Source organism: Pezoporus wallicus, unplaced genomic scaffold (assembly GCF_028554395.1).
Source record: "Pezoporus wallicus isolate ANWC-B61680 ecotype Strahan unplaced genomic scaffold, APGP_CSIRO_Pwel_v1 contig_1583, whole genome shotgun sequence".
Lineage (NCBI taxonomy): Eukaryota > Metazoa > Chordata > Aves > Psittaciformes > Psittacidae > Pezoporus > Pezoporus wallicus.
The window spans coordinates 2875364-2889632 of NW_026637266.1; the positions used below are offsets into that span (position 1 = coordinate 2875364).

The 14269-nt window shown below is 39.5% G+C and overlaps 2 protein-coding genes across 2 annotated transcripts in view; both read left to right on the top strand.

Annotated features, from left to right (window-relative positions):
* On the top strand, positions 1 to 13141 carry BDH2 (3-hydroxybutyrate dehydrogenase 2). Its single transcript, XM_057404608.1, has 10 exons — positions 1 to 105; positions 2381 to 2461; positions 4280 to 4358; positions 6448 to 6544; positions 7079 to 7187; positions 8317 to 8377; positions 9018 to 9131; positions 10134 to 10192; positions 10847 to 10939; positions 12229 to 13141. Exons 2-10 carry the CDS (start codon positions 2390 to 2392, stop codon positions 12280 to 12282), a joined length of 738 nt encoding a protein of 245 aa, XP_057260591.1. The 5' UTR covers positions 1 to 105; positions 2381 to 2389; the 3' UTR covers positions 12283 to 13141.
* SLC9B2 (solute carrier family 9 member B2) overlaps positions 10173 to 14269 on the top strand; it is a 24344-nt gene continuing 20247 nt past the window's right edge. The window contains exons 1-2 of the mRNA XM_057404606.1: positions 10173 to 10192; positions 10847 to 10939. Coding sequence (XP_057260589.1) covers positions 10935 to 10939 — 5 coding nt within the window. The 5' untranslated portion in view covers positions 10173 to 10192; positions 10847 to 10934. The remainder of the gene's footprint in view (positions 10193 to 10846; positions 10940 to 14269) is intronic.

The following is a 14269-nucleotide window of genomic DNA, read 5'->3' on the forward strand; positions in this document are numbered from 1 at the left end:
AATTCACCGCTTACACTACAACTCCCAATAAGCACAGCAGAAAAGATACTGTACTTCATTTTGTACAAAGGTCAGCAAATATAACACGCTGATTGCGCTCGCTTGGTGAGTGACTGTATTAACATTTAGTTTTAAATGCCTCATAGAATCAGCAAATGTTCATAAAAAGTGATTGATTGAAAAACGTATTTCTTGTCCTTGCTTGTTTGAAAAATATTGTGCTTGTTTGTGAGGCTGAAAAATGTATCTATAGTGTATTGTGCTTACAAAGTGTTAAGGTGATTTACAGAAGTACTTGAACTGATCAGTTTTTGTTGTCTGTTTTCTGCTGAAAAGAGACATGTGACAGAAAAGACCCCCAAAAGCTTCCTCTGCCTTCAGGGAGCTTTTAAGACTTGGGTAGCAGGGGGGAGGAAATAGTGCAGTGGTTTCTGTGAGAAGCATCTAGAAGTTTCCCAGGTGTCCGACAGAGCTAATGCCAGCCAGATCCGAGACTGACCAGCTGCTGGCCAGGGCTGAGCCCATCAGTGATGGCAGTAGCATCTCTAGGATAATGTGTTTAAAAAGTGGGGAAAAGTTGTTGCACAGGAGCAATTTCAGCCAGAGAGAGGAGTGGAAGGAACAGCCCTGCAAACACCCAGGTCACTGCAGAAGGAGGGGAAGGTACTCCAGGTGCTGGAGCAGAGGCTCCACTGCAGCCCATGGTGGAGCAGATAGCCGCCTGCAGCCTGGGGAGGACCCCATGCCAGAGCAGGGGGGTGCCCAAAAGAGGCTGTGACCCCATGGGAAGCCTGTGCTGGAGCACAGTCCTGACAGTAACTGTGGCTCATGGAGAGAAGAGCCCATGCTGGAGCAGGTTTGCTGCAGGACTGGTGCCCCTACAGGGGACCCACACTTTGAGGAGTCCATTAAGAAGGACTGCACCCATGTAAGGGACACATGCTGCAGCAGTTTCTGAACTGCAGCCTGTGGGAAGGACTCGTGTTGGAGAATTTGGTTGGTCTTGATACATAAACTGTAACTGACTTAAAACCGTTAAATCTTCTGATTCATATATTAGAATAGAAAGAATTTCTCTATTCAGTTTCTTCAGAAGTCTGATTTGTTGAATCTGTAACCTTCAGGGGAACACTGGTTTTGCTGCAGCTTTTGCAGGGAAAAGCTGCTGATGAGAAAATAGACAGGATTTCTGGGCAAAATCAGATAAATTAATAATTTGGTTTAAGATACAGGACACTGAATTTGTCTTTGCAGTCTGAGCCACAGCTTGGACTTGAGTATCTCTAGATGACAGCATTGTCTGCTAATTCAGGGGAGATTATTTTAACTTCTCAGTGAAGTACCTGGTATGTTGGTTTCATGTATATTTTTTAAGACTTAAGGTTCTTGGGATGCCTTTCTACATTCATAGCTACATAAACAAATTTTGCTCTGTGGGTTAAAAGTGCAGAAAGTTTTGCTTATTGATAACCCAGTTAACAAATACCAGATACTGCACTCTGACTGAAACGCAGTGGCTTCACTCTGAAACATCCTGTTCAGTAGTTTGTCCCTTACATAACAGAAAATCCACAGGAGGGAGGGGATTGCATTTGCTTTTTAGTTATTTGTCTGCAACCGTACATGCTGTTTTTCTCTAAACATGCCACAACATTTCAAAGTGTGTCCTTGGGCAGAAGATAGGAGGGCAGCATTTTGCCTTTCGGCTGCTACACACTGAGTAAGGTGGAACATCCCAGAGGTTCCTTATTGCTTGTCCTAAGCATGCTCAGTAGTCATCTGAGAGCAAGGAAGGTGAGAAGGGCAAGAGAGGACAGAGGTTTATTATTCTCCCCTCCCCTCTGCCTTGTTGTAGCTGGGAATTTGCAGTGCTGGAAGTTTCCTGAGACTATTCAGAGCCAACACCAAGGCCCAAGGTATTGTGTGGAATTTATTGCAATCTAGGAAGTTGATGAGCTTAAGAGGAAGAGAAGGCAGACCTGCTTTCTAAGAACAGAATAGACAATGGAAACACAACATTATGAACTGCTGTGCTTCTGTTTCATCTTAACTTTTTTTTTTTTCTGTTTAAGGCAAAACAAAGTCTGGCTTCTGCTATAAAAAAGCTTGGCTTTTGAGCTCAGATACCTTATGTTTGTTTGTTTTTTTAGCTTCTTACTATGTTAAAAAACTAAACCAAAACATATATTGAGGCAGCCTCCCCTCAGCACCCTTGGTGACTCAAGGTCACACTGCAGCAAAACAGGACAGTCTGTGGAGTGATTTGATGTCAGAGGTACTCAGAATAATGCCTAGTTTTTGGAAAGCATTTGCATCTGATTCCCAGGAATGTTGTTGGTTCATCTTTTTGTTAAAGATTCTGTGACATCTGTCTGCACAGATCAGCAGCATGGGTCGGCTTGATGGGAAGGTCATACTGCTGTCAGCAGCAGCACAGGGGATTGGACGAGCAGCTGCTATAGTAAGTGGGAAAATGTTTGTTCTCCTGTACCTAAGCTAGGTCTCTAAAGCTAGCTTGTCCAGAGACAGCCACACTAAGCAAGTTCTTGAATTCATAAACTGTAGATGAAGCCAGAACTATTCATTGAAAAAAACAGGGAATAATAGAGTCTTTGTACTGCATGCATTGTGCTGTTTGAATTTCTGAAAGTCTGAGGCTCCAAGTGGTGACATCAGGCAAGGATAAGGGCAAGATTCAAGAACAGCTGCAACTGCTCTTTTAACAATACACATCTGGTACTGTCTGTACCTTTAGTCCTATATCTCTGCTGCTTTGCTCTGGAAGAAGATAAGGATAGAAGGAATATTTCCTGTTATACCCTATAGTAAAACAATGATATTTTATTTACGTTAATCATTGACATAACTCTTACATGATGCTGACTGCACAGCTACAGTGTTGTTCACCATGAGCAACTGTGAGAAATAATTTAGAATCAATTACTTGAACAGAATTCAACATACATATTAACTTTCTGGCTACCTTTTAATTCCTTTTGACCAGTTCTTCCCCTGTGTCGTGGTTTAAACCCAGCCAGACAGCTTGTTCACTCACTTCCCCCCCTTCTTTCCCTCCCCCTACTCCCAGAGGGACAGAGAGGAGAATCAAAAGAATGCAACTCCCACAGGTTGAGATAAGAGCAGTTTAGTAACTAAGGTGTAACACAAATCACTGCTGCTACCACCAATAATAATAATGATAAAGGAAATAAGGGAAGAGAATACAACACCTCACCACCAGCCAACCGATAACTGTTCCCAGGCTGGAAGTCAAAACATAGCACTGCACCAGCTACCAAGAAGGAGAAAAATGACTGCTACTGCTGAACCCAGGACACCCTCCCATTTCATTCTTCCATAGCAGATAGAGAAGCTAGTGAGGTTATCTCAGTATCTCTGTATTGTAATCAACAAGCTGGGAAAAGCTCCTGTAAGAAGGATTTCTGCCAATCCTAGTTAGTTTCATATGCATGCAGTTAAGAATGCAGGAGACTGCTAATCTTGGCACTTCCATTAAAACACTTAGTCCAAAGGAGCAGATAATTGTAAATTTGTAAATACCCAACAAGCATGGAGGGAAGACCATTTTTGTTAAATGCCACTGTCCTTTTAAGCTGCACTTGAGACGCTTATTTTGAAGATTAGGAGCTACAGTCTGAGATGTCAGAATAACTTTGACACAGAGGTTATTTTGTTAGCATAGCTGTTGATTTATCAGTAATCACAGTGCAGAGAAAGCAGGCTTTGAGGGGCGCATCAAGAATGAGAAAGTATCTCCTGTTAAGTGCCAAAGAAAGTCATGTTTGTTTTAATATTGCTCTATTCCTATGGTTTGGTTGCAAAGTATTGTCATAAAGGTTCTATTTCTCTTTATGACTTGTGCCTTTATCTGTCAAATCCCATTTAAATCAAACAGGACAGACAATTCTAGCACTACCTGTTTGTAACAGGCTTACTAGTGTTCGTGCAGCTAATAAGGGTAATAATAGTACCAGTTGTCTTAGTCTGGTTACTGTTATTATACTGTATTTATGGATTCCATAGTTTAAGGAAAAGATGTTAACTCTTGTCCTGTATCACATACAGTTACTTAGTTGTCCCCAAGATGCATGGTAGTTGAAGCCCATTACTCCCTGACATGCACTAAATGAAAAGTGAGAGATCAACTGCCTTCAGCCAACTTTGATTCAAGCCAAAAAGGAAAGGAGGAGGAAACAGAACTTATTTATGGTAAGATCTGGAATATCTAAATATAAACTGCTTCTCTTGTATTCTTCAGGCTTTTGCAAAAGAAGGAGCCAAAGTCATTGCTACAGATATCAATGAGCCTAAGCTGCAAGAGCTGGAGAAATATCCAGGTAAATGACCTACAGTAGTTGTTGGTTCAGCTTTTGCAAGTTTTGGTGTAGAATGGCTGAAATCTAACTTGAAGATAGTGCAAACTTCAAAAAACCAGAAAAGAAATAAAAGGAAAATATCCAGACTAATTCTTTAGGTGTTGGCATTGCTTTATTCTGTGATGTGGAATGGCAGAGATTCAGCATGTTAACCTACTGCAAAATCAGCAAATCAGACAGAGTATTATTCAAGGCATGCAAAATAACTTGAGTTTTTTGTGTCACAGAAGCAGCTCATTTCTGCTTCCCAGAGTGGCACCTGTTTCAGTTATCTTTTGAGATCACCAAGCTAATTGTCAAACACAGCACTCTAAGAGGCACAGAATGCTTTTCACTCATCGCAACAGCTAACATCCCAGCTATACAGAAAGTAAATTTAGTGTCTTGCATTTCCATGGCACTTAGTTACAAAGGAATGCGTTAAGAGGATAGCTGCCTAGTAGAGCTTACTAAGTCTTCAGAAACTAACCCCGCAACACTAGATAAGCATGTTCTGTTTGCACAAATGTTCAGGCCTGAAGATGACTTTCCTACTGATGTCACAGAAACATACTGCAAGGAGCAGTTTTGCATAGTTGTTTCTTAATCATAAGTGACCCAAGTGTGCACCATCATATAAAAATAATTTTTCAGTCTTGAAATAAAAAGTAAGATGTATTTTACAACTGAAAATTCTTCCAACTTAATCTGATGGAATGAATTGGATTTAAGGAATTCCTGTTATAGGGCGACAGTCAAATATGCAAAAGCACTTTTCTCTAGCACAGCTTTTAAAGTGAACATTGGTCTCTGTTGACTTGACTGGAGTTCACCACAAGCAATCCCTTTGTAACTCTTTGGGAACTTTAGGACTTTTCCAGCTTTATTCTGTGGGTGTTTAGAAAAGTGTGAAGTTTTCAACTGTGTGGGTTTTTTCCTTCTGCTGCGGTGGTCACAAGAGGTAGTTTTCCATATACTCAGAGACATTTCCATCCTTTTGACATACAATTAGTTAAGCTGTAATTCATCAAGGCTTGGCACATTGTGGTCTTTGAATTTCATCCAGGAGAAGTAATTCCAGTGCTGATGTAAATCATCAGCCTGTAGTCTTAATTGCATCGTTATACACAAATCTCTTCAAAAGTGTCTGTATCATTTAATTAAGGCATATAAAACCTGTTCAAGGACTTGTCAGTTTGGCTTCAAAAGAAAGAGGGTTTTATCAATTTCAGATCAAATTCTCCCATAATTTAGATATCACTCAGATGCTTTACAAACAGCTTTACAGTATGTCTAGAATCAGATATGCTGGATGAGACCTCTGGAGGCCATAAACATCTTGCCTGCACTGTCCTTACAGTCCTGCCTATTGCTCAAAGTAGCTGTGGTTAGAGCAGGTTGCTCAGGGCTGTGTTGAGTCAAATTCTGAATATCTCCAAGGATGGAATTTCGTCAACAACCTCTGCAGGCCCCTGTTCTGGTGCAACTGCCCTCATGGTTTTAAAATAATAATGGTATTTAAAAACACACAGAGAGGTCCACAGCAGAAAGATGAAAGTCAACAGAAAGAAGTTGGAACATGGGGAAGTCTGACTGAATATAAGGTGTTTGGTTGTTGTGGATTTTGGTGGTGGTGTTTGTTCGGAGGTTTTTTCATGTGTGTTTTTAAATACATGGACATGGAAGTTTGTTATGATTATACAGATTCTGTAATTGTTCAGTTTGAGGGTATAGTGGAATTCAAGCTTATTGGAAATGTTTTTATGGTAAATGATGTTAGCTCGTCTGCTTGTGTGATGCTGTTACAACAAATTGAACCAGCTGATCTTTGTTTATTTCCCTTTGGAAATTTTAGGAAGCATGACCTGCTGTCCCGATTTAACCACTGCACTAACCTAATGATTAAATGTAGTTCTCGGTCACTGAGTCTCCACGTTGTGGTGTACCACTGAGGGGGACTGCAACCTGTCAAGCCACTGCCTTAAATTGTAGGTGCAATCCTCAGCAGTTCAGAAAAATAAACCAATGATCCTTAGTCAAGTACAGTGAAGCAAATACCATGTTTTTCTAGGCATTCAAATACGTGTTCTGGATGTCACCAAAAAGGAGCAGATAGAAAATCTGGCCAAGGAGATTGAAAAGATTGACGTTCTCTGTAACATTGCAGGGTAACAAGCTTCTATTTGATCCTACATTTTTTTCCAATTTTCTCTGTCTTCCAGAAGTACTTCCTTTTACTTAAATGCATTTTATTTCTTTTGCTTTAGTTCACTTTATGCCTTTAAGACAAACTTTCATGTGTTTTCATCAAACCTGAATTTCTCATGTGTAGCCACGTTACCTAGGCCAAGACAGAATGGCTCTTGGATTTGTTGTGTTTTCCACACTCTGTGGGTGCCCAGCACTGATGGCTTTGGCCCTCCTAGCACAACGGTGAGCAAAGCTGAGGGTCTGCTAGTGCTCTGCTTTTCTTTGGTTTTGTTTAGTCCTTACTGCCAAGCATTTCTTTGCACATACTGCGTCTGCCTTGTGTCCCTGATACTCATCAGAAATACACCATTGCTTGCTTTCTTTGAAAGAGCTCTAGTCCCTCCTTTTCAGGGTTGGAAGAGTTATCTAGTGCAAAATCATATGGGAAAATGTGCATTAAAAGGCACAAAAGTGTAAACCACAGACTAATCCAGTTCATGCACTTATTCTAGGTTTGTTCATCATGGAACCATTCTGGACTGTGAGGATCAAGACTGGAACTTCACTATGAACCTCAATGTTCGCAGCATGTATCTAATGATCAAGACATTCCTTCCAAAGGTAAGGATTGCTTGCCTGTGATTTTTTAGTCTCTGCTGCACTGTGTTTAAAGTGTGACAGGTCTAAATTGTTGCCACTGTGACAGCACAGGATTTGAGATAAATATGCTAGTATGCAGCTTCTAAAACATTCTCTGCATTGTATAATTCTTCAAGCGGACAACCTGTCTAAAAGATGTGGTAGAGATGATACATTCAGGGGCTTGCGTTATGTAATATGTAACTAAAATCCTTCAAATGCAGAGCTGCAAGGGAGCCATTGCAATACAGTGCTACCACATTCTACTATAGCACACAGCTGCACACAGTAATTGTAAATAATGTATAGTAACATGAATTTTATGGAACTCTGGAAACTATCTTGTGAAGCGATTCAGTGCCACTGATGGCAACATGCTGGTTATATCAGAACAGTGTAGCAGCATGAGGACGCTTGCTGACATAGTAACTGGGTTTAGGACTACAGAAACTTGTGAACTGAATAAGGAGTTTATATTCCTGTAAATGCAAAGGCCAGATGTGGAAGCTGTGACCATGACTGGATGGTGATTACTCTTTTCAATCTTGTTCCAGTCTTTTTTGTTTGGTTTGGTTTTTGGTTTGTTGTTTTATAGGGGTTTTTAAGCTGATATCTATTTTCAGGTTTCTTATATAACAGCTTTAGGCACCTTGGGTTTGGAATGCCTAAAAAGGTTATAACTTGAAGAAATCTAGCTACAAATCAAAGATGCTAGAGTTGTGATTTAGTCTTCTGCAAAGCTAGCATTTGAATGGGATCTGTGAGTAACTGCCTTGGTAGATGGCATAAGCAGAGTTACTACATAGTATAGCTTACTGTGGTGACAAAAGGGCAATGATTCCAAGGTGCCTATCACAGGAAAAAAGTTCTTTCCTGTCATAGTCTTCACTCCTGAGATGACTCAGAAGAACTTAGTGAGAACTTCAGATTCTGCTTTACTACTTCAGTCAGTAGATGAAAAGAGATAAGCACCCATTTGTGCTGATTAAGCTTTGCTACCCTGTGTATCCATTGCATGTAGGACTGTTCTGTGGATTATTATGGGCTATTGTGCTGGATCTGCAGATGACAGAACAGTCTGCATTTGAATGACTTTTGTATTCTCTTGCAGATGCTCAAACAGAAATCTGGAAATATTATAAATATGTCTTCTGTGGCATCCAGCATTAAAGGTCAGTACCTTGCTAGAGTTCCTTACATAAATTTCAGAAATCATGGGACTGCAAAATAAACCTTGCACAACTTTGAAATGAGAGGGCACTGCCAATCCTGAGGAGGGATACAGTTCAAGAAAAAAGAAAGAGCACACATCAACTCATGTACACACAAGGACACGGGTGGCAAATTGCAGAAATACTAAGATGCTTGCCTCTGAGTTTATGAATCTGTACTGAATGTTTCATAGTATCCTTTCTACCAGTTTGTATTAAATAAAAATGAACTGCTTCCAGTGATACCTTGCTACGTATGTGCTTCAGAGAAACAATGAAGAAATGACAATTACATCAGCACTGTAGCTATGCTTCCCAAAGAAGCCTGATGGTGACTAACAGATGGGTCTCTGCTGTTCCCAAATCTTTGTTGGCTTTTCTGACTACTCCCCAAACTTACACTACTGAAAGGTCTTTGCTCTCGTGTGCCTGCGTAGAATTCTGGCAGTCAGCATTTTTGTTAGCCTGTCCTTACAGAGGGACTACAGGTGCTACAGGAAATGCTGGGGCCCAGCAGCAGGTGCATATTGAACAAACTTGGTTCTCTTTTTTTTTTTTTTTAACATGTTTCTACACTGCCTTCACACTGACCTTCTGTTAGGAGTTGTGAACAGATGTGTATATAGTACTTCAAAGGCAGCAGTTATTGGTCTAACAAAGTCTGTGGCTGCTGATTTCATTGAACAAGGCATCAGATGCAACTGCGTATGTCCTGGTAAGTGTTCATACACTATTTTGTAAAGTGGGTTGTAAAGTGGGAGCAGATTCTAGAAGGCCCAATTTACTTTGACATTATTAACAAAGAATAAATTTGCAAGTGGCAACTAAAGTTACCAACAACATAAAGGTACAGGACCTGCTTGGAACATTTGAGATTTAAAATACAGAACTTGTTACTTTTGTAGTTAAGCTGTATGTTTAGTCTGTTAACCCAGCACATACACATTATATATGCACTGCATACTATTTGAATGTTTATTTTCAAATATACACTCTAGGAAGACAGGAACAGGCAAGGGCTACTAACAGGCTAGCCGTGGTTTAACCATCTGAAAAGTACTGAATCCGATTCTCAAAGTCCTGACTTCTCTCGAAATTTAGAATCCTATGCCACATTTATAGTTTTGCAGTCCTGAATTGTATTACAAGTTACATGTAAGTGTTAAGACATACAGATAGAATCATGGAATAGTTAGGGTTGGAAAGGACCTTAAGGTCCCAAATCCCTGCCATGGGCAGGGATGCTAACACTAGACCATGTTGCCCAAGGCTCTGTCCAGACTGGCCTTGAACGCTGCCAGGAATGGAGCATTCACCACTTCTTTGGGCAACCTGTTCCAGCACCTCGCCACCCTCACAGTAAAGAACTTCTTCCTTGTATCTAACCTGAACTTCCCCTGTTGAAGTTTAAACCCATTGCCCCTTGTCTATCACTACAGTCCCTGAAGAAGGGTCCCTCTCTGGCACCCCTGTAGGCCCCCTTCAGATATTGGAAGGCTGCCATGAGGTCTCCATGCAGCCTTCTCCAGGCTGAACAGCCCCAACTTTCTCAGCCTGTCTTAATATGGGAGGTGCTCCAGCCTCCGATCATCCTTATGGCCAGTTGGCTGGATAGATCCTATGGCCAACTGGTTCTCGATAGAACCACTGAACAGCATTTTTTGTCATGATTGCTGATGAAGGTGATTTTTAACACTGAATTTAAAATTTTGCATAGGAACTGTTGACACTCCATCTTTACAGGAAAGAATCCAAGCCCGGCCTAACCCAGAACAGGTGTGTACGTACATTTCACTCCCTTTAAATATACATACATAGTGGCACTTTGCCCATTTTCAGGAATGTCCCCTATTTCAGATATCAATGATAACATAGCAGCAGTGTCTCCTTTGATAGTTTGGTCAGTTTGTACTCAAGACAGAAGTCTTAATGTGTTAGAAGGTTACTATTGCTTAGTGAATACAGAGGGTCTGTCATCTATGGAAGCATCTGCAACCATTGGTTACAGCATCTGTTGCAAAGGTAGAAGATATTTTCTACTGGGGCATGTGGCAGCCACAGACTACTGCAAAACCATAATAGAAAGGGCATCCTGGCTATGCATGTCAAAATTGTTTGGAATGCTTACCCATACTGACTAGATAACTGTGAGCCCTCATTTGAAAGGTCTGGGAGTACCTACCATCAAAGGGAGAACTGACTTACACTGGCTTTACTCTGGAACCAGAGATTCAGGTCCAGTCTCCTACTGTTTTTAAATCTGAAATTCATACCAGTGTTAATGTTTAATTTCTTTGTCTAGCATAAATTCCCTACTCAGTGTACTAAAAGAATGTGTGTCTTACGGCTTATTCCAGTATTGCTTTATACATGTCAGATTAAAATAATTGGTTTTCATTTTTGATATACCAAATGCTCCTGTGTATATAGGCATTGAAAGACTTTCTAGCCAGACAGAGGACTGGTAGGATGGCTACTGCTGAAGAAGTGGCCCATCTCTTTGTGTACTTGGCCTCTGATGAAGTAAGTATGAACAATAAAATTTCCTTGTCACAGAATCCTGTGCTACTTTGCTGTTTCACAATAGAGAGAAGTTGCTTTAGGAGGATTTACATTGTCTTTAAGATGGATTATTAAAAAAAAAAAAGAAATAAAAAAAAACCAAACAAAAACAAAAGCCCACAATATTTTACTGAGTTCAACCTGTAATGCAAGAAGTACTCTAAACGTTGACAGTGATTGATACGGCATTAGGTGTTTCTTACTGTAGGCTGGTGGTTTGATATCATCCAAGCAAATTGACTGACCCCAGATCATCCTGAATGGTACGAGAAATAGGTTTGTCTTCTTTTCCACATTTGTACCAAGGCTAGATCATGTTTTAAGGAGGTAGAATTAGTAATCATCACTTACCTTCACTATTCAAGAGCAAATTCAAATTCACTATTCAAAGAGCATTGAACTGCTGGCCATTTTAGCTCAAAGGGCTAATGCTCAGAGTGAATTTACCCTTTCAGCATAAGAAAAACCACAGACTCACTGAGGTTGTTATACACCAAACTCTTAATGACCACTGCAAGTGCTACCAATATTAATGAGCATGTATCAAGGTAATTTTGGGTGCTATAAATTTACTGTGAATCTAAAACTGGGCTGGATTCATCTGGGCTTGTCCAGCAGTCCCACTGAGCATTAACAGAATATTTTAATGGAATTAACGCTGTCTTAATGTTGCTATCTCTCAGTAATCTGTTTCCCATTTTCATCTTGGTTTTATTGTTCCTGTAAAGCTACTAATTTTTTTGAGTCTGGTCATAGGGTTTTCAACCATATGTAGACAGAATTCCAGTTTTCCAGTATATTCAGTATGCTTCAGTACTGACATACAGAAGAATACCAACAGCTTAGTTGCTTACCTCACAATCTGCCTGAATCAACTTTTCAGTTAGGTGTCCTTGTAATTATTGGCTGACCTGATCAGATTCTGCCAAGCTAAAGAGCTAATAACATCATAGTGTGATGTATTATTCCTGCAGGTAAGAAATCTATAGTCTAGTTCATGTGAATATTGCTTCTAATAATATTTTTGATGCACTCCCCCGAGTTAGCCAAAAGGCTTCCATTTCTAAGTGTGTTTGTATTCTATTTGTTCAGGTATTTTTGTAAAACAAAACAAAAAATGCTTGTATAAAAAGAATGCCAGGGTGGTTGTTTTTTGGTTGTTTTTTTTTTTTCTTAAAGGAAAAAGAGTTTTCCCGTAATTAATAGCCATAAAAAATTGGTTACAATTGTTATTTGTTATGTAATTTCAGTCTGCCTATGTGACCGGTAATGAACTAATCATTGATGGAGGATGGAGCTTGTGATTGACCCTGCTTGCAAATGGAAATTCATACCATGAAAGGCAAAAAGTGAGGATTGTGTTTCTCGGATAAGGTAGCTGGCAGAGATTTAGATCACCCATATGATGTCCTTCAAAACAAATTTGGTACATTTTTACTGTTAGATGTTCTCCTTCTAGGTTGGTCTTACTGATTAACTTTTCCCTAAATAGTGAAATACTGGAGTAAGACATACTTCATGTGGCTTCAATTTCTGGTAACTCCAAGAACATGAGAGAATAGCAATTTAACATGTAAGATTTCAGAAGGCAAAGAATATTATTAAAGGTACAAAATCTGAATTGTGCTTTAAGCAAATCTGAGCAAAAGTAATTAAATATTACCTTTATTATCATCCTCCAAAGTATCTGGAAGCTAAACATTCACAATTAGATTTCCTACTAGCATTGACAGACTGTCCCGAGAAAATGGAACAACTAGTATTAAATCATCTAAATGGATCCTGATCCTGAACTAAGTGTGGTTTAAACAGAAAAAGCAGATATAATAGCAAATTTGAAGATATGATCATTTGAATAATTTTGTTACTGGTAATAAATGTTTCTGTATTAGAGAACATACTAATTGCAAATTTCATTTGAAAGCAGATTCTGCCTTGCAAATTACAAAGTAAGTTCTTTCTGCTCTGTACTATCATTAGCAAAATGGTTTAGAACTGTAATAGCTGTAGAAAAGCACTCTGAATTGTTGAAAAGAATATCTAATGCCTGAGAACACTTACAGATCCAAAGTGGGCAGTGCAAGACAGTCAAACACTGTAGATATGTGGTGTATGGGTGCATGAAACTTCCCGTGTAGACAGCAGAGGGTCACTGTACATGCACAGCTGTGCAACTGCTGTATCCATTTCCCAGATCCTAGGCAAGTTAGATTTTTGAAATCTGGAAAAGCAGTAGCACAAAAAGCAGGATTGGCCCCTTTGTGAAGTTTGGGAGGGATTTTTTTAAGCACATAACTACTTCATGAAGACCATGCTGTTTTCTTGAAGTAGAAATGATGGAGAGGAGCCTGCTCTAAAGCTTAAGACTAAAGCTTGCAAAATGTAGAAAGCATTAAAATCATAATGCAGTTCTACAGTCACTTAGAAAGCACATTAACTAGTAAAGAAGAGGTCTTAGTGGGAGAAATGGAGATCAGAACTGTTTCATTAATGGTATAGATCTCTCCTAAATTGGTCTTGGAAGTATCATTACTATATTTTGTTTGGTTTTTTTATCCTTCCATGTACAAAAAGTACTATGCAAGGACATCACTCTAGTAGGCATGGATAGGGCTATGTGTGTGAGAATTGTGCTTACACAGGTGGATCTCCATCAATATGCTTAGACTTCTGGCACACAAGCAAAAGGAGTAGATTTTACAACTCTAGATAGAGCAGATATATTCCTCTTCAAAAAGATGTATTGATATTGGACAAATGTTTTCAAATCCTTATGCTAGGTGCTAGGCTTTGTATTCTATTGCTTGATTGTCAAATATCAGTATAGTTCATGGTAAAACACAAGGCTGTTTCTCTGAAAAGCACTGTTTCTACAAGAATGTGTGTGTTGTGATAGCACATGGTAGCTTTGATTTATGAATCAGAAACCTATTAACAGAAAGTCTCATACTCTGGGGAAAAAGCCATAAATCCTGACCCAGAGATCTAAGGCACTTGATAACCTGAATTCCAAAACTATTTGTTTTGCTAACATACTATTAAAATGGACATGAATGACATAGGCTGGCTGTCTATAAATAAGGTTACCTTAACAGAAATTGGATGCAGCCCCATTTATCTAGTTTGTGAATGAATCTGTATGTAATTTCATATATATTCATATATTTTAAATACATATATGTGTGGCGGAGGAATTAAAGAATAAACGTACTGAGTGTGATTAATCAGTAATCAGAAAGCACTGGGCGAAACGTTCAGTATTTTGTGCGTGTTTCTGTAACAACTGCCATG

Excerpts from the sequence above, each read along its gene's own strand:
- BDH2 (XM_057404608.1), top strand. The coding sequence starts at position 2,390 with ATGGGTCGGCTTGATGGGAAGGTCATACTGCTGTCAGCAGCAGCACAG. Across the intron at positions 8,378-9,017 it reads TGTGGCATCCAGCATTAAAG|GAGTTGTGAACAGATGTGTA; the intron begins GTCAGTACCTTG and ends ACCTTCTGTTAG. Across the intron at positions 10,940-12,228 it reads TGTACTTGGCCTCTGATGAA|TCTGCCTATGTGACCGGTAA; the intron begins GTAAGTATGAAC and ends ATGTAATTTCAG.